The 21,522-nt window shown below is 39.2% G+C and overlaps 1 protein-coding gene across 1 annotated transcript in view; it reads right to left on the bottom strand.

Annotated features, from left to right (window-relative positions):
* USP45 (ubiquitin specific peptidase 45) overlaps positions 1-21,522 on the bottom strand; it is a 56,490-nt gene that overhangs the window by 12,730 nt on the left and 22,238 nt on the right. Inside the window, exons 6-11 of the mRNA XM_065632985.1 lie at positions 21,232-21,377; positions 19,857-19,952; positions 17,432-17,562; positions 5,503-5,590; positions 1,605-1,686; positions 524-615 (exon numbers count right to left, since the gene is read on the bottom strand). Of these exons, the coding sequence (XP_065489057.1) occupies positions 524-615; positions 1,605-1,686; positions 5,503-5,590; positions 17,432-17,562; positions 19,857-19,952; positions 21,232-21,377 (635 nt within the window). The remainder of the gene's footprint in view (positions 1-523; positions 616-1,604; positions 1,687-5,502; positions 5,591-17,431; positions 17,563-19,856; positions 19,953-21,231; positions 21,378-21,522) is intronic.

Below are 21,522 nucleotides of genomic sequence, written 5' to 3' on the forward strand. Positions count from 1 at the left end.
TGTCAGTAATATCAGTTATGAAAGAAATATGCTGTTCATTAGGGTTATTACATTAATTATCAAAAATACTTCAAGGAAAAAAAAATAATTTTAGCATTTCCCCACTCATACTAATTCAAAGTAAGTAATTCCCAATTTTCAGGTATATCTCAGAAGAGCAGGCAGGAGGATTTATGTTTTAAGATAGGTAGGTGTTAAGATAGGTAGGTGTTTTAAAAATATCAAATAAAATTGGGTGTAACATGGATGATTATAGAATTTGGAACCCCCAGCCTTAAGTCAGATGTAAAATCAAGCCCAGTAATTGAATCCTTTTTGACTTCAAAGGACCCCTTTTCTTAGGTTTGGGAGGATAATGCTTTAAAGAACGAACAAATCATTCTAAATGAGAAACTTTCAATAAAGTCTTGTTTTTACAAACAAACAAGTATAAAATTGGCAATACAATTTTATACTTTTGAGACAATGTAATCAAACCAGTATGTGATCTATTCCACATCAAACCAAATTCCAGAATACCTACATTTTCACATTCCTCACACATGACAGTGCTAGTCAATTCACCAACAAAGATCCTATCTATGAAGTTCATCTTCACACCCTCTCTTCCATATGCTGAAAAAACATTGCCTTTTTTAAATGTGAAAAATAACAGATCCAATGCCACACTATAAGTACAACAAAATTCTTTCTAAGATATATTATGAAAGCACAATTTTTAAACATATTCAAAACATTTGGAACACAATATAATAACTAATACATCATATACTGTATTATCTCAACATTTTAAAATATTTTAGCAAAACAGTTCCCTTTTATCCTTCCCTTCCCCACCTACTGTAACAGAGTAATAATGCTTTATCTCTCAAGACGACGACTTTTAAATAAAATGTTAGTTTTCTTTTGAATGCATAATATTGCATTGCTTTGATACAGTCATCAGGGTAGCAGACAGGTTGTCACCCTTTCTAAATGGTTTTTGAAACTGTAACACTCTAAAAAATGAGACAAAAGCTTCCTGTAATATGTCACTAGGTCTTAACTGTTGCAGATTTGGGAAGAGAGACTTTCAAAACAGCTTAATCATTATTAAGACTTTAATTAAAACAAACCCCCCAAAATTAGAACTTTTGCATAAACACATGAAAAAAATTTAAAACCTCTTGTTCTGAAAAAACATGCCTTCTTTTGAAACAGTTTCCAATCTTGGCTTTGTAATCATATTTATAGTGCTCACAGCAGCAGCCAACTGACAGAAATCAGTTTTATTTATGGAAAGTGGCCTCTCAGAATGATACAATAATTGTGGCTATATAACAAACCTGAAGATGCAGCAGGCTATTTTAGAAAACAAAATTAAATCCTGTCTATCATTAAAAGAGGCATTATTAATGCAGTGGAAGCATTTATCCTGGATACACAGATGTGAGCACATACAAAGCTCCCTATCTTTTAGATACACACTAGGTGGCACTAAAATAATACATAATAAAAGTGTAATTGCAGCATTTCGGGACTGCTGTTTGCAATGGTCAGTTTAGAAGAAAATGGTATTTAAAAACTTGTACATTTTAAAAAGTTTTCAATAAAGAGTTGCATACCTTTGACTTTTCTTCTAGTTTCTTCATCTGCCGTCTTAGTAGTTGGATTATTAAATGCTTTTAAGATACCAGTTTGTATACGCTATAATTTAAAAAAAGCAAGAATTTTAAGTGTAAACATTCTAAAAACTATTAATATATTATTAAATTTTATCTACTCTTATTTCTATAAAATAAGCATAATTTAATATTTTAAAATTACTGTTGTTATTCACTTGCAGTGTCAAAACTACATAAACTTTAGTAGGTAACCATCAAAACATTTCCTCTCCTTAAAATAGGAGCCGTTGTAGAGCACTCGATAGGTTATCAAGAAACTGTGAGATTTTCAGTGAATACTATAAATTTCTTCCGCTGTTGGGAGGGGTGGGGAATAACATACTGAAGAATGGACTATTTCTGATTGACTAGGGTACAAGATACTTGAAGGCAGCAAAGTATCTTTTAATAGCCAGAATGCAATGACTCTGTTCGAGCAGTATTTTCATTACTTCTGTTTATTTTCTAATACTGAGCATTTCAGAGTTATGTTAAAAAAAACTTAGGAGAGATATAAAACTTTTTATGAATCCATATAAATTGATCAACATTTGCTCAAAAAAAAGAAATCTCCTAAAAACTACATTTTTGAGGGAAGAACCAGTATTCCTGAGGCATCCTCTGGCAGCAGAGCTGCAGGGGCTGGTGCAAAAGGGGCTCAGCTCAACCTCCCACCTGCTGCAGACAGGGAAGCAGGAGGATGAACCCGGTTTCCCTGGCAGGGAACAGTCGTGTGCGTGACTCCCGCTTCCCTTTTTTCTGGCAAATGTACTTGGTCTCTCATCCACAAACTCTAGTGACATGTGCGAATCTCCCGTGTCGGTGTGCAAATTACATTTATCACAGAATCACAGAATGTTAGGGATTGGAAGGGACCTCGAATGATCATCTAGTCCAATCCCCCTGCCGGAGCAGGAACACCCAGATGAGGTTACACAGGAGGCGTCCAGGCGGGTTTTGAATGTCTCCAGAGAAGGAGACTCCACAACCTCCCTGGGCAGCCTGTTCCAGTGTTCTGTCACCCTCACTGAGAAGTTTCTTATATTTAAGTGGAACCTCCTGTGTTCCAGTTTGTACCCATTGCCCCTTGTCCTATCATTGGTTGTCACTGAGAAGAGCCTGGCTCCATCCTCGTGACACTCATCCTTTACATATTTGTAAATATAAAATTTATAATAAAATATATTTTTATAATACATTTTATAATAAAATGCATCACTGAAGTCACACTTAGAGCAAAGTCCCATTCTAGGGACAAATGGTGCTACCAAACCCCTATGCAAGTAACTCAAACTTTATGTCCGAACAGGAAAAGAATAATAAATAGCTCTAGTTTGCAGGCAGTGACACTTTCAAGCCGTACATTACAAAAGTGTCAGGATGACAGACAGTGTCGGAGGTTCGGTTTCTAGCTCCAGCAGCCATCAGACCAAGTCATACTCCTACCTTATGAGTATGTGACCTGGCTTGTGAATTAACTCCCACTGCCCCCAGCTCAGCTTTGTTCATCTTAAAGCCAACAATATACTAAAAGGACTAATCAATAGGTAATTCATGAAGTTGAGCACCATAAATGGGTTTAGGGCCATAAGCAACCCTTTTGTTGGGATTAGCGCGTTGAACCATTTATTTAGGTCAAAGAAAGACACAGTCTTTGAATGGGCAGGGTGCTGTCGACAATGGCAGCAGACATTAATCAATTAGCAGCAGGGTTCAGCCACTTCAGGCCCCGGTGTGAAACCATCTCCGGCCCACATTGCTGGAAACGGCAGACGCTATGTCATCTTTATTGTAGTATCGACAAGCTTTTATCTTAAAAAATCCACTTGTGTACATAGGCGCTTTCAAACTTTTTTTAACGTGGACAGGAAAACGTTCGACACTGGTGTCAGAAAGCCTTTTTATGGGATACAAAACCACGGAGAAGAGGTAAAAGTGGAATATGGTTTTTTGTTAGTTCCTGTAAGTAGTGCCATGTTATATATCACATGTATTTCTCGTCAAAACCAATTAATGCCAGTAGGGATAGGGAAGCAAGGACAGCCACGTTCAGCCCCCTCGCAGGTGGACGGCAAAGCAGCCGGCTGCCCTCCCAGCACAGCTCTTCCCTCTGCCCAAAGTAGAGTTTTAAGTGGGGTGGAAGAGAAGGGTTAGTGGCGATCACCCCGCTGCAGGACTGCGGTGGCAGACAGGGTGCTGCAGGCAGGCTGTCCCCAGCCGGGGCCCGACCGCTGGGGAGGCCGTGGGGGAGGCTGCTGGGCTAATTACAAAAAAATGGGATAATCACAAAAAAAAAAAAAAAAGACTGAACATTGAGTACTGTCGGTGTCAGGGCAGCCTGAGGTGATGAAGATGAGTGTGCAGCAAGGCACCATCAGGGCAGCAGACAGGGGTAATTGCAGGGCAGGGTGGGACTAACCTCCCCCTGCCTGGTGAAGGGGGCAGCAGAAATACTGCCCGAAAGGCTGCCGAAAATTCTCACCATCTTCCATTGCTCTTTTGTGGTAGCTACTGTAGCTGTCATTGTGCCCTAATAAATTATTCAAAAGGCAAATATGAACACAATACAGCACATTCGCTGCTGAAACGGGAGGCTGACTTGAGGGGAAAGCGCAATCACACACTGGAGAAGAAGCTTAGTTGTTCTAATAATTCTGCTTTTGGTGAATTCTCACTTGTGAAGCAAATATATTTTCCACCTTTTATCACATGAAAATCAACATGAGAGAGAATAAAGTTTCCCTCTACCACAAAAACACAACAACTGTTATTTAACTGAGGTCTGCTGCTTCTGTTGCATGCCCAGTTCAACATGTAATTTTGTAAACATAACAATGTCAAGGTTTAGCTGTTTCTCCCTGTAGTTCAGTTCTGCTAAGATCAAGTGTACTGCTGACAAGACCGATATATATTATTATTCTGGTAGGATGGGGATTCATTCAGCCCTATTCCAGTATCAGAAACTGGGCTCAGACACAGCTTTATATTTCACCTCCAAGATAATTCAGCTTGGGATCATGGCATTCATCATATTACTAATTGAGAGGGAAGAGCAAGTACACTGGTCAGTACCAGATTTAAAGACCTTCTTTTGATGAGACTTAGAAAAGGCTATTTAGCAAAATATCACCTGAAAAGAAGTCTCCAAGACCAAGTCAGGCCAATGAAATCAGGTTTAGTCGAAATAGCTCATGCAAGCAACACACACTTTCTTGCATTCAACAATGCAGGAGGCAAAAATAATGAAGGAAAAGAAACAAAAAAACCACACACAGGGATGTTTTTAATATAACTCATTATATACTTAGCATACTTACATGCAGATTTAAAATAATGAAAAGCAGCATGTGATTTACAAAACAAGTAGTTCTTCACACTTTCAAGAGATATAAGAAACTTTGCAAGATTTTTTTTTGTCCTTTTTTATTTTTTCCATTGAACTCAATTTCAATGAAAATTGAGAGCTGGCTCACAGCTAGAAGCTGCTAATTTCTGTCTCAAAGCTTCACCCTAAAATACACTTTGTCAACTACATTGGAGGTTCTACTTTACTGAGCATCTAGAAGACCTCTTTTCTGTCCTTTTTTTTTATAAAGGAAAACAATTCTGATTCCTAAAGTTATCATGACCTACTTACCATACTCTTCCTGAAACTGAAACTTCTATTCCAACCAGCAGTTTTAACGTAACATTAACATAATTAAATCCTCTTTCAAAGAAGTCACTATTTTTCTCAAGATAACAAAAATAGCTACTGCTACTCCATTAAGAACATCCTTAAAACACGGAGAGCATGAAGAACATTGATGCAATGACACAGTCAAGTAAGTTCTTTAAAAACATGCACAAAAGACGTTACCTTTGTCTCCTCAATCCTCATTGCATCCAACAGATAGTGCAGAAGCTCCTGGCTGTCCTGCTGCTGGAACCCCTTAAATCGAGGAGCCCTACAAAAGAAGCAGTAAGGAATTTAAGTTTACACTGGGAAGTTCTTAATGAGACAATGTCTCCATGAGACTCTAGTTGGATGCCAGGGGTACAAATAGGTCCAATCCCCACTGGACTTAAAAGGGCTTTATGAAGCTCCTGGTGTGGCAGCAATTACACCAACAAGGTTGCTTAAGCTCCCTTGCTATCTCACCTTTCTCTCTACCAAGAAACCTCAAACATGCATAAAACAGTCAGTAAAACAGAAACAGCACTATAGTCTGGATTGGAAAAAGATGATCTTGAAATGAAAGGGAAGTCTCAAGGCTGTGCACCAAACAAACAAAGGAAAACTGCAGGTCAGAATCCAAATGAGAATTTCTTTACTTCTTAAACAAAGGTATGCATAACCACCTCTTCAGAATGGCTCCACAGTCAATCAATACAGTAATCTTCAGCTTACTGAGCTGAATGGTCAATGAGTAAGATGGTAAACACTAAAATTAAGCAGCATCTCATAAGCATATGGATTTCAAATGCTATTAAGAAAACATAAGAGAAAATTATAATGATATCCCAATATATATAATTTACATTGCATTCCATTAGTCTTTTATTTATGCTAAATTTCTTCAATTAATATTATAGATATTGGAGAAAAATGCTCTAAACATAGGATTTCCACTCTAAGAGTATTGCTAATGAGAAAAGCCAGGGTTTGGAGTGGATTTTTTTGGTAAAAGAGTTAATCATTCTTCTGTTACCAGATAAGAGTTACTCTTACAAAGTTTTAAAAGGATCTTTTAGCATCATGCATTATCAAATCACACCATAACCACATCAAAACTCCTGTTTCTATGGTCTAACAAACTGCAATACTTCACATTTGAAATTCATATTAAAACATATAGTATTACCAGAAGCAAACAAAACACAGCTTCATACCTAAAATGGAAAGAGCCCCAAACCAATGAGGCAATCTCTTCACAACTGTTTTGATTCAGATAATACATCTGAATTCAGATTCCAAAAACTACCAGGTCTGCAAAAGCAGGAAATAAACTGGCTACATATAATCTGGTTTTTCTTCTGCAAAGCCGGTTACAGGAATTGTATTCCTCTCTCTCTCAACTGGTCTTGAGAGAAAAAAAAATCTGAGATGACAGAGGTTCAAACTTCACAAGTCTTCTGCACTAATTCAAAGAAACCTTCCTGACTCACCCATCATAACAATCAATATATATCAAGTGTTTTGCTCCTACTGCATCTCAAATACAAAAACATTAGAAATTTTAGCTTTTTTCCAGCTTCTGAGTGCACCAAAACAAGTTATCTGAACAGTCCACGGATGATCATAAAGTGTCCGCACTGTTACTGTGATTTAATATCACTACATTTCCTATCACCATTAGTTTACTAATCTGCATAGTCAGCATTAAAAAGAAAATCCTGATACAACGCTCTTTCTCACACTACTCAGGTTCAGAAGATGGGGAACAGTGTGGTCCATCCCATCCAAACTTTATAACCCTTGGCAAAACTCTTTAAAGTCTCATTTCCACGCTGTGTCCGTAAGCACGGGTGGCAGATTCACCAGCCCCAGGCCCACCGGCATCGGTTCCTGCAGGGCCGTCCCCCATGGGGATTCTCCCAGCACCCCCAAAACAGCATCAAGCAGCATCTCGAGCGTGAAGAGGTCTGCCAGAGGAAGCCACAAGGCTGCAGCTCTCCAGCTGGGATTGTGTTCATGAGGTGAGTGACAAGCACTGTTTGTATAAATGCGTACCACAGCCATCCTTTTTACAATGAAGTTGAATGAAGGAGGGTTTGTTTGTTTGTTTCTTTTGCTTTGGTTTTGAGATGCCAAATGAGCTGAAAAGCATTACAGCTGCAACTGAGAAAGATACTGCTTCTGCATAAATAATAACATTGCTACCTTTTGGATATATGACACTGAATTACTGTCTGGAATTCCCAGATTATAAGCTCACCTTCTAGAATAACCTATACTGGCTACCCAGGTTAAACAGAAATCTAAGTCATCAAAGACTGCAACAGCTTATTAACAACAACAAAAAAAACCCTACAACTGTAAACACAACTGTATACTTCCAAACTTTTCATCTCTGGAAACAAAAAGTCTTGAAGGAAAGGGTCTACATGCCCTGGAAGATACCCATCTGGTGTCGCCCGTGTCCCCTCAGACTCCACCGCCCGTGCAGCTGTCCTCCTCCGTGCTGCCTGGCCACAGCACCAGCAGAGACGAGCCAGCTCTCGCATCAGCCCAAGGACGCAGAAGGGACACTGGCACTGGCGGAGTTTGTACCATTAACGGTTTACTACGCAGGACAAACAGAAACCAAAGGCTCCACAGGAAAGGCTTTTTTTTTTTTTTTAATTAGGTTTTTTTTTAGATCACCAGCAGCAGCCACAGGACCCTCATAAGCCAAAAGAGGAGAACGCTCTGTTTCAGACTACGCTGCCATTTACGACAGTGATGCTGTAGCCACCTGCACAGGTGGTAACGCTGCATCTGCCATTCAGCATTCTCAATCACTGCTATTCAAAAACTGTAGATTGCTTTTTTTACTACTCACAGCATCTAAATATACTCAAAATATCGTATTTTCCAGGCACAGATTACAGAGAAATTACAAAACATGCTTATGAATATGTGGGTAGATCCTTAAGGTGTTATTCTTACTAAGATAACCATAGCTAGAAGGCTCCACATTAACAATTTGGATCTCCAGCTTCTTGCAACCCCAAATGAGACTGTGTAAATATTGACTATTAACTAATCTTTATTCACATAAACTATGGCTTATTGGCCAAACCATACCTGTCCTTCCACACAAGCTACCCTTTAGATCTTTAATTACAGTCTTGGACCAATGGGATTTGAAAGGGTGGGGTTTTTTGCATTTCCAGCAATGCCACCAACTGGCAGCTGTGACTCTCGCTGCACGCTGGGCAGAGCACATGCAGGTGTTACCACAGGCACCCCTTCCAAAATCTAGCACAGGAGACAACTGGCTGAGCAGAGCTCAAACAGGAATCTTATCAAACTGTCAGAGTGGCCAGAAAAAACAACCACTTACTCAGTTAATCAATTTTATAAAACGCGTGTTGAGCCAGTGTTTATTTTCAGTCTCGCATTGCGTGCTCTGGCTCACCAGCGCATCAAGCAGTAAATACGCATCCGTATTTTTTTCAAGGCACAATAATTTCACTTCTCTGTCCATGTTCTTCAGCTGTTCTTGGGTCCCTGAAGATGAGGTTTCTTTCCCACCAACACACTAAAGCCACTCAGGTTTGCTTCAGGAATTTGTGCCCGTGAACAGGAGAAACTAAAGGCGATCAGAAAATGCATCGGACACACAAGGTGCCCACAACAGCAGAACTTAAAGCTGGGCAAGATGCGGAGATGCCCAGGCAGGGCAAGGCAGCCCCGGGCTATGGGAAGGGCAGGGATACAGGGATATGGGGATACAGGGATACAGGGGTACGCGGATACAGGGTCTGGGTTCTGAGCTGCTCGCTGGAGGCACTTGGGGATGTAACTGGAGAAGGATCTAAGGTGACAGGGCATCTAAGGCCAGTGCCTAAAATTAAGTGGAATAAATCTGGACCTGCATGTGCAAAACAACATGTTCACATTTACAGATGTCATACTTTCACATTTGTGCTTCGCAGCTACTTTTTGACACAAAGCTGACAATATCCTTAATTAAAAATGATTTAATGATGCTGCTCTACTATGAGGCTTAATCAGCAGAGCCAGTGATTTTTTTAAGTATTCTTTTTAAAGTCAATCTCTTTTTTGCATGCGAACGTCGAACTAAAAAAATTAATTTCAAATTTAAAAAAAAAATCGATTAATTCAAACTTGAAACACTCATTTTTAAAATTAAATATTTTGGTTTGATATTATTAAAATGCTTTTTTTTGCTTCTATTAAAATTGAATGTTTTCTTTCCAATTAATTTGATTACAAGAACCAAATACATTCTGAAAAGCACAGAACCTTTATTTTTGATCGACTCAATGTACATTAAAAAATAAATCTGTACCTGCATGCACATAAGTTGCATTTATGAGAAATGTATTGTTTTCCTCCAATATATGCACGTTAATAGCCCCAGTGTATACTGAGAAAACAAAATCTTGTATTTATACAACCTGGATCTTGGTACTAATAGGGATTCTTTTTTTGCCACAGAAGCAGGGCCACTGCAAGAGACATCACAGTAAAACAGAAGAAAAATAAATAATTACTTGACAAAGAAGCAAGCAAAAACTCCACCACTGTTACAGGAGGGGTTTTTTCATTGTAGGCACACCTCATAGAGCTGGATCTTCAATGCAAATCAGAAAAAAGCCCTACACATACCTTTTGTTACTGTCTATGGTTTGCTGATGAACATACAATAATCATTTCAGATGAAAATTCATTTACTAAATGATATTTGAAGAGACAACAGCTTACCTGTAAGTTCCACACAGTTTTACTAGCTTAAATGAAAGTGGGGAAAAATGAACTCAGCCCTGGCAGTTTTTCGTTTCTCTTAGTCTTTCGTTTTACTAGCGCATACATAATGCACCTACAAGGATAAGATTATTTACGCTTCTCTGTGCTTGTACTAAGTCCTATTCCAACCTCATATACACCTACATGTCTGAGTTGTAATGGCAACAAGGATGATGGGAATGTAACAGCTACCACTTCAAAAGTGAAGTGGCAGGAAAGTGGCTTGTAAAGATGCCACCTAAGGTCTGAGTCATTTACTTGGACTGACAAGTGATGTCATGGTTCACACTGCTTAACATATAGTTAATCTGTCATTCATGTACATAGCATGCTATGAAATGTTGTATATAATTCTAAATACCTGATATTCTGTGGAAAAACATTTGAGATCAGTGCATTTGCTTTCTGGGAGAAGCCACAAAAGAAAACCAAAAAACAACAATAAAAAAGAGGAGGAAAGGAATTTCACACCACAAACTGCATTTACTGGAAACTTCCTACAGTTATAAACCAGTATTAGGGGGGGAAAAAAAGGAATTAAACCATGCTGATACACAGGAATCTGACAACTAAAAGATGTGCGCTCTCGTCTCCTTGAAAATATGCTCCAAGCAAGATCCTTGGCAAAAGTGGGGGACTTGAAGATGGTTGGTTGAGTTGACCGCTCACAGATGTGCTGACATATGGAAGCCAGTGCCGATGCGATACAACCTGTTGTACAGTGTCAGCAGGATAATGACAGAACGGGTTGAACTCCTGCTAATGGCCATAAGTGGTGAAGGACAACTGTGACATCTACATGCATACGACTTATCTGGCCTCTCGTTACTCATCTGGAGACCAGTTATAATTGCTTGACTGTCAGTTAAAGAAATACTTTTCATGATGATCTACTTCCTAGAGTGTTTTAATAACAAAAACTACATAATCATGTAATTTTTAAAAGAGAAAAAAACCACAGTCCTCTAAGCACTAATACTTTTAGTTCCTATCTTATAGTCATTTAAGGGAAACTAAGCCATGCGTCAAAAGCAAAATTGAGGTACAATTACAGTCATTCAATCATACTGCACAGACCTGCCATACCTTTACTGTCTCTAATAAAAAACTCTCCATAATCACCCTTTCAATAATTACTGTATTGAACATAAGTTCACCTAACACCTTGGAAAACTTTAGAAGCAATAGTAAGTGCCTGGAAACAGAAAACAGAACATACTATTTGATTTATTTCCAGTAGTGCAAAATGCAGAAGAACCTCCTTTAATACTGCGGTTCACTATAGAGAAGCAAAGTGTTTATGTGATGTTAGCCTGAGAGAAGAAATTGTGCTTCTCTGCAGACAAAGACGTTCATCTCTCAAGACTGATTAGTTACCAATGAAAGTTACAAAAAAAAGCATGAGAAGGGACAGCTTATAAAAGTTACCACAATTCACAGGACTACACCTTCCCAGTGACACTATCAAATTCACTGTCATTATAGAATAGCTAGAATGAAAAGTTCTGTTCTTCCTGAAGCAATTGTTCTCATTAGTGATTCTGAGCTATATGCAGCTATAGACAGAAAAGAGAGCAAAATCCTACAGCATCATTAATCCCCATGATTAATCTTACCCCAAACCTGCCCCACAGATAGATGAGTTCTGGTACTACAAGGTGCTTGGTAGGAAAAAAACCCAAGCAAACATGGGCTTGTCCCTATATGTAACTAACAAATCACACCAGCCATGCCTGTCCTGTCTCGACGGCACAGACAGACAGCACTCAGCTCTCCTTTGGACATGCTTGCTGATTTCTTTCATTTTTTTCTATCTCAGCGTTCCCCCAAAATGAAATGAGGCACCATCACTTTCTTGCGATGCACCACATCTCTGGTACCTGAGCAAAAAGCACTTGCTAGAAGTGGCTCTGAATGGACACAATAGCTGACATGCTACAATAGAGTCATTTCCCACTTGACCATCAGAGGGAAAATACAGCTCTATTTACTGAGTAATGGAAATATCTGTCTGGGGGAACTTCTTCCTACCAGCTGGTAGCCAAGTGAAGGCCTTTATGCACGAGGTCTTGCAACCCTAGAAAAAAGTTTTCTTTTTATATGGATGCCTAATTCTTCTTTCTTCCTTTAAGTTCTGCTAAGATTTTCAACAGCGCTCTGCGACAGCAAGTTCCACAGGTTATCTCTAAAAAATGTTTAAAAAAACCTTTTTTTTCCCCTGGCTCTAAATCTGTTGCCTTTGAGTTTCACTGACAGCTCCTTGAACTCTATGAGGGCAGTTAAATAAGCACAGCTAATTTATTCTTTATCGTTCACTGTCTTCTCTTGCTGTTGTGCCTCCTTTTCATGTCCTCTCCTGCCGGAACTCAGAATATTCAAGTCCCTCTTGAACTGAAGGCTTCATATTTCTGTTACTTCTCCTCTCCCTAAAGCCCTAACCCACCTTTATCTTGCAATGCTCTATTCTGGTTAACATGAGCATTCTAACTGAAGATACACCTCCAATGTACCTAACAAAATTACTGTCTTCCTCCTTTATTGTTTCTACAACATTGTTTATGTAGCTCATCAATACCACACGCATTGCAAATACTTGGGTTGTCCAAAACATTGCACAGGTCTTCCTCCTGAGTGGAAGAAGTGGACACAAAACTCAGGAACAAGCGCAGGTAATTCCTACCAGTGCACTTTCCTTATATATGCAATTAATCTATTTAGCACTCATAAACCTCATCCGCCCAGCTTTGTTAACGTGTTCCTAAAATTAAGGAAACTCTGACCAAGTTAACTGAAATAAAGACAGGCAATCTCTCGGCTGCTGCTGCACGGAGGAGCAGATTCGGTCTCCTCTGTGAGAGAGCTCCCAAACACAACACAGCATCGTCAGCAATGCGTGAGGAGACACACCTGGGACCCAAAATGGTTCTTCACAATTGGTCAAGGCAACATCAGTTGTGTGCTCTGCTGCTATAATCTTTAAAGGGTACAAGTCAAATGGGAAAAATAAGCAAGTTAGGAATCTTTTCTAAAGAGAGATTTTTCTCTACAGCAATATTATTTTAAAAGAAAAGGCTCAAAAAGACTCCTAATTAGCGAGGAAAATCCTGTTTCCTTCACCCCTTAAATCTGGTACATTATCTCAGTTTCCCTTAGCATTTCCTCTCAGAAGTGATAAACACAGAATGCTCCAAGTGTTGTTTAGGTTTCCCTCCAAAACTAATCAACACTCCTAACTGTGCATGACCTCTGTTCTGTCAGTCCCACCTCTGTCTCGAGTTCTACTTTCTGCACCTCAGAAGGAAGGATGAACACTCCTCAGGGAGGAGCAACCACCCATAAAGTCTTTGTTAAGCCAGTATTTTTTCCTGCATGTTAATGTAGCAATATGATATCCCTATAAATAATTATTTGGTGGAGGTCTGAAGCAGCTAAATTCTGTAACTATTTTCTGGACTCGTCACTTAAATGCTGCAACATTTACTTGCTACACAAATCTAAGCTTTTTCCACCAATAAAATTATTCAGTCATAACGAATAAAGGAAATAACATTTATGTCCTCCTAATACATCAGTGTTGCATTAGTCACTAAGTCTCCAGATAAGTCAGAAGTCTGCAGTCCTGATATTCAGCATAGTGGAAAACCGACAGAAGGGCCCCGTAGCTATGCTCACAATCTGTCCTCGCAAAACATCTGACAGCTGCAACACTAACAAAATTAACAGTGGATGAATTAGTACCAGACGCTAAACAGTTGCTATAGAAAGACACATCCATTTCTTTTCTTCTTCTCCCCTTCTTCAACCTGGCTACCCCACCACTTGGTAAAATTAACACTCGGTATCATTTTTTTCTTTTGTTATTTAATTTAAAAAAAGCACCACACAAGACAACAAACTTCAAGCTGTGATCTCCCTAGACTCTTAAAGAAGCAGCTCCCAGCTGACAGGACCATGCCCCAGTTCTCTCACCACTTTTGAGCAGCAAACGTGCATCCCCTTGCAGAGTTTATCACCTGCCTGCTCCCCTCCTTCACAGGCTCTCTGCCCACACCGAGCCGCATTCCTACATGCCTTTGCCCACTCCTTTTTAGCCCATCCTTCCTTCCTTCCTCCCTTCCCTTCTCTCCCCTCTTAGGTCTTCCTAAACTGAGCACTTTTCACTCTTCAAGTAAGGATGCCCAGTTCAAATGCCGGCATTCAAACTCTTACACCCTGCAACATTTGAAGCAACTGGAGTCCTGAAATCCTACAAGGACATCAAAAAAAACCAACTCCGGACATCAAATCCAGAAACAACTCTGGACATCAAATCCAGAAGTGTTATTCCAGCATGGAACTGGAAATGAGGGCAAGTGTCAGGTGTTAAATTATAGAGCTACCTTTACAGTATCTTGCACTGATTGATCCAACATGAAAATACGTCACCATTCAGCCAGGAGACTGAAAAACAAAAAGACACCCAAACCCATCAATAACATCTTAATTCAGATTTATATGTATTTTTATATATATAATCCAATTGTGTCATCAGGGCAAAGTAACCATTTTTTAAAGGATCAGCCTTCTGCTACACATGAGAAAAATGTTATTTGGAAATTGCTGTGTTACTTTTTGGCCAGATAGTACACTATAACAGCCCTGACAAGTAGGTAGGTCTAAGCATATAAAGAACAGCAGCACACCATCACCTGCTGACAGCATCAGCATTTCAACCTTTGTAAGAAGCCTAATAGGATTGCAAGTGACTCTAATAAGGATAAAGTAAAATGTCTATATTCTGCATGACCACTCAGTGTGCTTGTCCCTGCTTTGCAAGCTACAAGCAACTATTCAAAATAATGTTACAGTAAAGACTGGGACTGGGAAGACAATTCCTGAGTCACTGAGTCTGACTCTTGATATCACAGACATATACATCCTGTACTATCTATACAATGTGCTTCATAAATTCTTTACTGAAGAAAGGTATGGTCGTATACTGTAGACTGGGACTGGGACAGCAAGATCTGTGAAGGAGAAAGAACAATTTTTTAAAAAATTTTTTAAAAAGAGGCTGCACCTGGAGTCAGCAAACCCTTATGTAAAATATATAAAACCAAAACATTATTATTAGAAGTCCTTCCCCATGCCCTCCTCCCCAGTAGTTAACTGATTTTTCTTCCTCTGACATATCTTTCTGAAACACAAACATTTTTTTTTTCAGTGTAGTTCTACCTTTTACACATTCATCTTGTCATCTCTTTAGGAAAGATGCTGTTTGAATTCTACTTGTTAAGTAGAAAAAGTTTGTGCTAATGCATGTGAAGACTGCAAGCAGTGCATGCCTTTACTTTATTAACACAGCCGCTTGGCAGGATTCAAAAAGCAGTTTATGTAGAATGCTGCAGCAACATAAATTTCTTCCTAGCTGGGACTCCTGCAATCTTGCCATGCTCTCTCTCTTTCATTTCAGCTTCACTAAAGAGTAGAAAGACAACTTTAAAATATGAAAAAAGGCTTTGTAAAAATAGCATGATAGAACACTGCATTCATTCTGCTTAAGTTAATATATTCGGTTTGCAAAGATAGATTCCCCGCTCTCCTGCTTCCACCACTGCAGACTTCTGAATTTGCTGAAATTCTCCCTTTCTTCCTTCTTGCTCATGTTGCCATCGGTAACAAAATCATCAAAAGACTGAAACCTTCTGTTATACCTGTGCAGCCACTTACTGCCCCTGAACACCTAATTTCTTGCTATCAGGATGTGGCTGACACTTCTGTTATTGACACTAGAGCTAGTAAAGGATTTATACTTGTGTTCTGCAAGGCTAACAAAGAAGTAGGGATGAAGGTAAGAAGCAGCAGAAGCTGACACATACATGTCTAAACAGTAGAAGTCTGCTGCCCATATTAAAATATGTTTTAAGTGTAGCTGGTAGTTGAAGTATATGCCCATCTCAAAAAAACGACAACAAAAGAACAACAAGATATCTGAGACTTAATACTGATACATTGTGTAGCCATCGACAAATACACAGAGCAGATACAAAATAGTTCTCACTTCAAAAATACAATGCCATTTGAAGCCCACTTTTCCGTTCCGTCCTTAATACTGAGAAAACACTGCTATTTTTATTTAATCATTTCCCTTCCATTTATCCACCAAATTTTGTTCTTATAATCACATTTTGGAGTCAGCCCCAAAACAGGAGGAGGAGTGAGGAAACAACATATTTTTCTTCTCTATATATTTTCGTTCCAGGTAGATAACGCCAACCAGAAAACAATGCTGTTTGACTCAAAAGCACTGTAAGGACACTTTTTACAGATTTCCTTATACACCTCAAAAGAATCAAAAGGAAGCACAATACAAAAAGGTAATATTAAGTTTCTGAAGTTGAATTCTGAGGAAAAAGAAAAAGTAATAACTGATTTCTTTATCAGAATGCAATTGTCCCTGCTCCAATCTAAAATCTTTTGTTTCTTTATACCATATTTTAAACCCATACTTGCACAGTGAGGTTGCCCTAGAATGCCATGGTAGGAACCTGCAACTTTCCTCTTAATTCTCTTGCTGCAGAATGCTTAAAATTCCATACAATAATACTGTAGCAAATAAACATGCATTATTAATATTTTTAACTGTGAGATACAGCTATATCATCCTCCAGTTACTCTGCTTCTACAGCTTCTTTTACTTGTAAAGTCAATACTTAAATATTTGTATAAACTTTTAAATAGGTGTTCGACAGGTGTTTTAAAAAGCATGATTGTTTGCATCATAATTGAAGGCACCTACAAAGCACCGCTGTAAACATTTTCCACACCAAGAAACATGAGTTTCTTTAGGGCTTGCAAGCTCTTTGCAATCTGGAGCCATATGCCATTTCAGTACTGCTTCAAGTCCTTACTTGTTAGACCCTTTTTAATTTTGAACTGATGCCAAGGTCAGACATCATAGCAGAGGTTTCCCATTTAAAAGCTCAGCCTTTTTTCCAAAATACCTACATACACTTTGCAGTATTAGCACAGTTTTATGTTAGTATACAAAAAAAAACCTGAGAGGTAATTCTATTTTCTTCAGTTTTACCATGGCCTCTTCTGTCCCCTCACACTCCGTTCAAAGCTCATTGAATGTTACTGGTTATGGACTGGGCCATTCATTACGTGAACAGCTGGAGCGCAACAAGGAGCCCTGCAACCTTAAAACATGAAGACGACATTTTCTGGACTGCCCAATAAGAATCTAATGGCACCTTAGAAAAGACAATAGACATGGCACACTTAAAAGTGTATCACTGGACATTATAAATAAATAAATAATTAAATAAAAGATACTGACAATACATACTTTTGACAAAGCTGGCTGAAGAGCACTTTGGGAGAAAGAGGACCTTTTCCAGCCTCCCTCATGCTGTGAAGGAACAAGAACATCGCTGATGTCAAAGGTCCCGGGCTGGAGAGGTTGACCACCAAAGGATCCTTCAAAGCAAAGGTAAACTGCGTATCAGACTTCAAAGTTAATGAAATACGAGACTTATTTCAGGTTAGTATATTCATGACAAAGAACAACGTAACTTTCAGTCTTAAAGTCTTTTAGGTTTGGTTTTCTTTTTCTGTATGTTGATGACACATAGATAATTGAAATAGTTGAAAAGAAAGCTCATTATCTAAGCAGTAATAGTTGCAAAACCAAACAATTACTGTCGAGCAAATTGTTTGATAACCAATAGTTTTGTAAACAGGCATGTCAATGAGCCAGTCTGATTCTCACAAAAACAGACCAGCTGCTGCATTACCTGCTTTACTCTTACTCCCACCTGCACTGCAATTCAGTAGGAGAGACAACACAGGCGACCTCCCATGGGCCAGCGTAGGATGGAACTCAGTGGCACTGTCCACTCAACCTTGGAGAAGGGGTGGAAAGCTTCTCTGTCCTGCGAGCTGCACACCGACATTTCCACACATCCAACAGGCGCAGAAACATACCCTGTTCCTCCAGGAACCAAGTGCTGGGAAGGCACCAGCAGTGGTTCACGGCAGGAGACAACAGCAGGGCCCACCGTGGCAGCGGGGGACAGGCACGGGGCGCATCCTGCACAGCCCCTCCTGGCATGGGATTCGCCCTGGCCAGCAGGTCCCGGGGCTGGACGGAGCTGGGCAGCAGCCACCCGCGCCAGCCGTAGAGCAGGAGACTCCTGAACTGCTGATGTGCCACCTGCATCCCAACGGCCACAGATGGGCAGATCTCCCTGACACGCTCCCAGGTTATCTGTGACCACAGTGCTTCCAACTAGCTGGCCTGACTCTCACAAAAACCAGATTGCAACTGCTGAACAAACCATTAGAGATGCTGCCTCATCCAGAAAGCAGATTCGCACAAAACCTAAGTGCTATGGATGCACACAAATATCAAGTATTTGCATTATATACACTAACAAAGGCTAGACGTGAGGAAGAAATTTTTACAATGAGGGTGGTAAAACACTGAACAGGTTGCCCAGAGAGATGGTAGATGCCCCATCCCTGGAAACATTCAAAGTCAGGCTGGACAGGCCTCTGAGCAACCTGATCTAGTTGAAGATGTCAAATCCCTCTACAATGAGCAGGGACTAGATCACCTTTGAAGGTCCCTTCCAACCCGAACTATTCTACGATTCTATGAAAAGGTGGAAAAATGCCCTTTTCCAAGCGGGAAGCTGGGAGTTTCTATGTTACTATTAGACTACTGCAACCCTCTAATTCTGTGTCAACATAAAAAGACCAGAAAGCACAGTCTTTGCTCTGAAAATCTTATTTACATTGTAAGCATTGTCATTAAACAAAAAATAAATCTTTCAACCTTATGGTTGTGCAAGTTTCGTATCAAGCATAAGCCAAATTCCACTGGCTTTCTAAGCCTCTGGGCACAAACAAGCTCCAGACTCCCGTTGTGGCTCAGGATAACTTAGTGAAATGTATTGCTGCTCAGAACTGCCACGGAAGGTAATATAGGCAGCAACGCGGTGTATTTCACACTGTTCTTGCCTGGAGAAGCTATGAACATCACCAACAGCAACATACAGAAGTCATTTCAGAGGTATCTGAAACAGAAATCCACCCCTCAACCCTCACTGTCACTAGAAAGCTTCCAGCAAACAGCAGAAAAAGAAAAAAAAATCCTCTGTAAACTGCTTGCTTTAGCTAGCAGAGGGAAAGGTTATTATCCTTACTGCCAACAACATATTATGAAACCGTTAGTATCTAAGACATGACTGGAACAGCAGCATATTCTTTGATAATAACTACAGCAGTCTCTTCCCCATACGCCCACAATGAGCTTGAGGACAAGAAATTTAGTCCTCTCTGAAATTTTGCTTCTCTCAGTTTAATCCTCTGGCCTGTGAAGCATGTAATAATTTTACAAGCCTTATCAATGAAGGGCTGGAACAGGCTGGAATAAAACATTTCATGAACGCTTTCTAGAGCCAAATGTATTATTTCCTGTGTTATATACGCATACTGAAGAAATGAAATGGGGAAACAAAAATAAGCCAGCCACTCTTTCTTAAGGTCAGGCATTATTTGCTACTTCAATGTCGCACAATGTCAAAGGAAGGGATTATTCCTCCTCCTCCAGGGCTGAATAGTTTTGTAAAAGGAGCTCACAGATATCATAAACCAGCTAAACAATTAAAAGGCGAAAGGAAAAGCATGTCTTAAACGGAGATGCACTTTCCCATCCTCCAGCTTCTTCCCACATTTCCCCAAATTTGTATTTCTCACTGCATACTTACCAATTGGGAGTCTGAAGTATGACAGATTTTTAACTTTGTTCCTTTCTCCTTCATCTCATACATCAGTTCATTTAGTATGTGAGTCTGCGCCAAGTTCTTGAAGAAAAAAAAGCCAAGAAACACATGCTGATCTTTCAACCATACATTTCCTTCAGTTATAAACTCTAGCTTCATGGACAGACAAAACAAGATATATTTCATAATGTACAATTGAGGTTTGAATCAGACCACTAGGAAAAGCAGGTATCACCCTTACAAGAGCCAAGATCACTGATCTCAGACTGTTTCTAAAATTGTATCTATTTCTGTTTCTGTCATTCCGAAAGTGTCCTAGTCATAACTTCATTATTTTTGTTCAACAAGATTCATTAATTATTTTTTTTAGTGGCAACATTAGTATCAGAAATCATTGTTTCTTTTAAACCCCGAAGTCCCCCTCATCATCGCCCAAGAAGCACAAAGGCTTTGGCACACTGAAAAGCATTACCTCTCTGAATTGAAGAGAGAAAGTAACTCAACATATCTCAGCTTTGTTTCTTTATTTTTTGGTTAACTTTGACTGCAGATCACTTAGGTTTCTACAGTGCCCTAAGTATGGACATAGAACAATTTGCAGTAATTCCACTCCTTAGAAATTTACTCTTTGTTAGCTGAGTTTTGTAATTGTCACCATAAACACAAGGTAAAGAGTGCCAGTTCAGAACACCTTTGTAGCAGTTTTCTCTTATCTGCTCACTCCTGTCTGCAGTCATGCAGATGTCTCTGCTTAACTGACAAGCAACAGCATGTTTGAGTATAAAACCCGCTAAGGCTGCTGCTTTTTTTAGAATGTTAGATTAGCTGTACACTCAACATCAATAAAAGTGCATTGGTATAGCTCATTCCTCTTACTCTGGTCAGAAAAAAAAAAAAAAAATTAAAAATCAATAAAAGTACTTTTATAATTGCACCCATTGTAGGGGTTTAATATCATCACAACACACTGTGCAGACATTTACATTATGCATAAAGTACCACTTTTCACACCCACCAGTATGGTAAATACTGTGCATTACTCATGACTGCCTAATGCCGAACTACAAATAAAACCATATGCTAGAGTACAACCCACACACATATGCAGTGTGTAAAACACTTGACATTTTCATTTGTCTCATTACTGTGAAAAATGCTACTGATCCAGGAATTTTTTGTTGTTGTTGTAACAGGAAATATTGCTTGGATAGCAAAGAGAGAAAAGAATTTGAAAAGGACATTCAGAAGCCAGAATGAAGACTGGTAAATCAGTCAGTACATTTTCTGAAGCCTACAGTTTATACAGACTGAGTATTTCTGAAATCTATTAAGACAAATCTGTAAGATCTTTACATCTTACCTGCATGACAGCATTAAAAAAGCACGTATTTCCTAAATTATTTATTCCTTTCACTGGAATTGACGCGCCATTACCAGAACTTTTTCCTTTCAGTATTTCACTTGCTTCACTGTTTTCTTCACGGAGTCGTATGATTTTTGATGAACCTATAATTAAACTATAGATTAACATTACTATATAATCACATAGTTTAAACAACTTAGGGCTTTCATGGATTACATTTATCATTTATTATAAAGTATACAGAAAGATATCTTGATGGTACTGTAAGCTGCTTTACCTCATCTTTAA

This window comes from Caloenas nicobarica, chromosome 3 (genome assembly GCF_036013445.1).
Source record: "Caloenas nicobarica isolate bCalNic1 chromosome 3, bCalNic1.hap1, whole genome shotgun sequence".
NCBI classification, from domain to species: domain Eukaryota; kingdom Metazoa; phylum Chordata; class Aves; order Columbiformes; family Columbidae; genus Caloenas; species Caloenas nicobarica.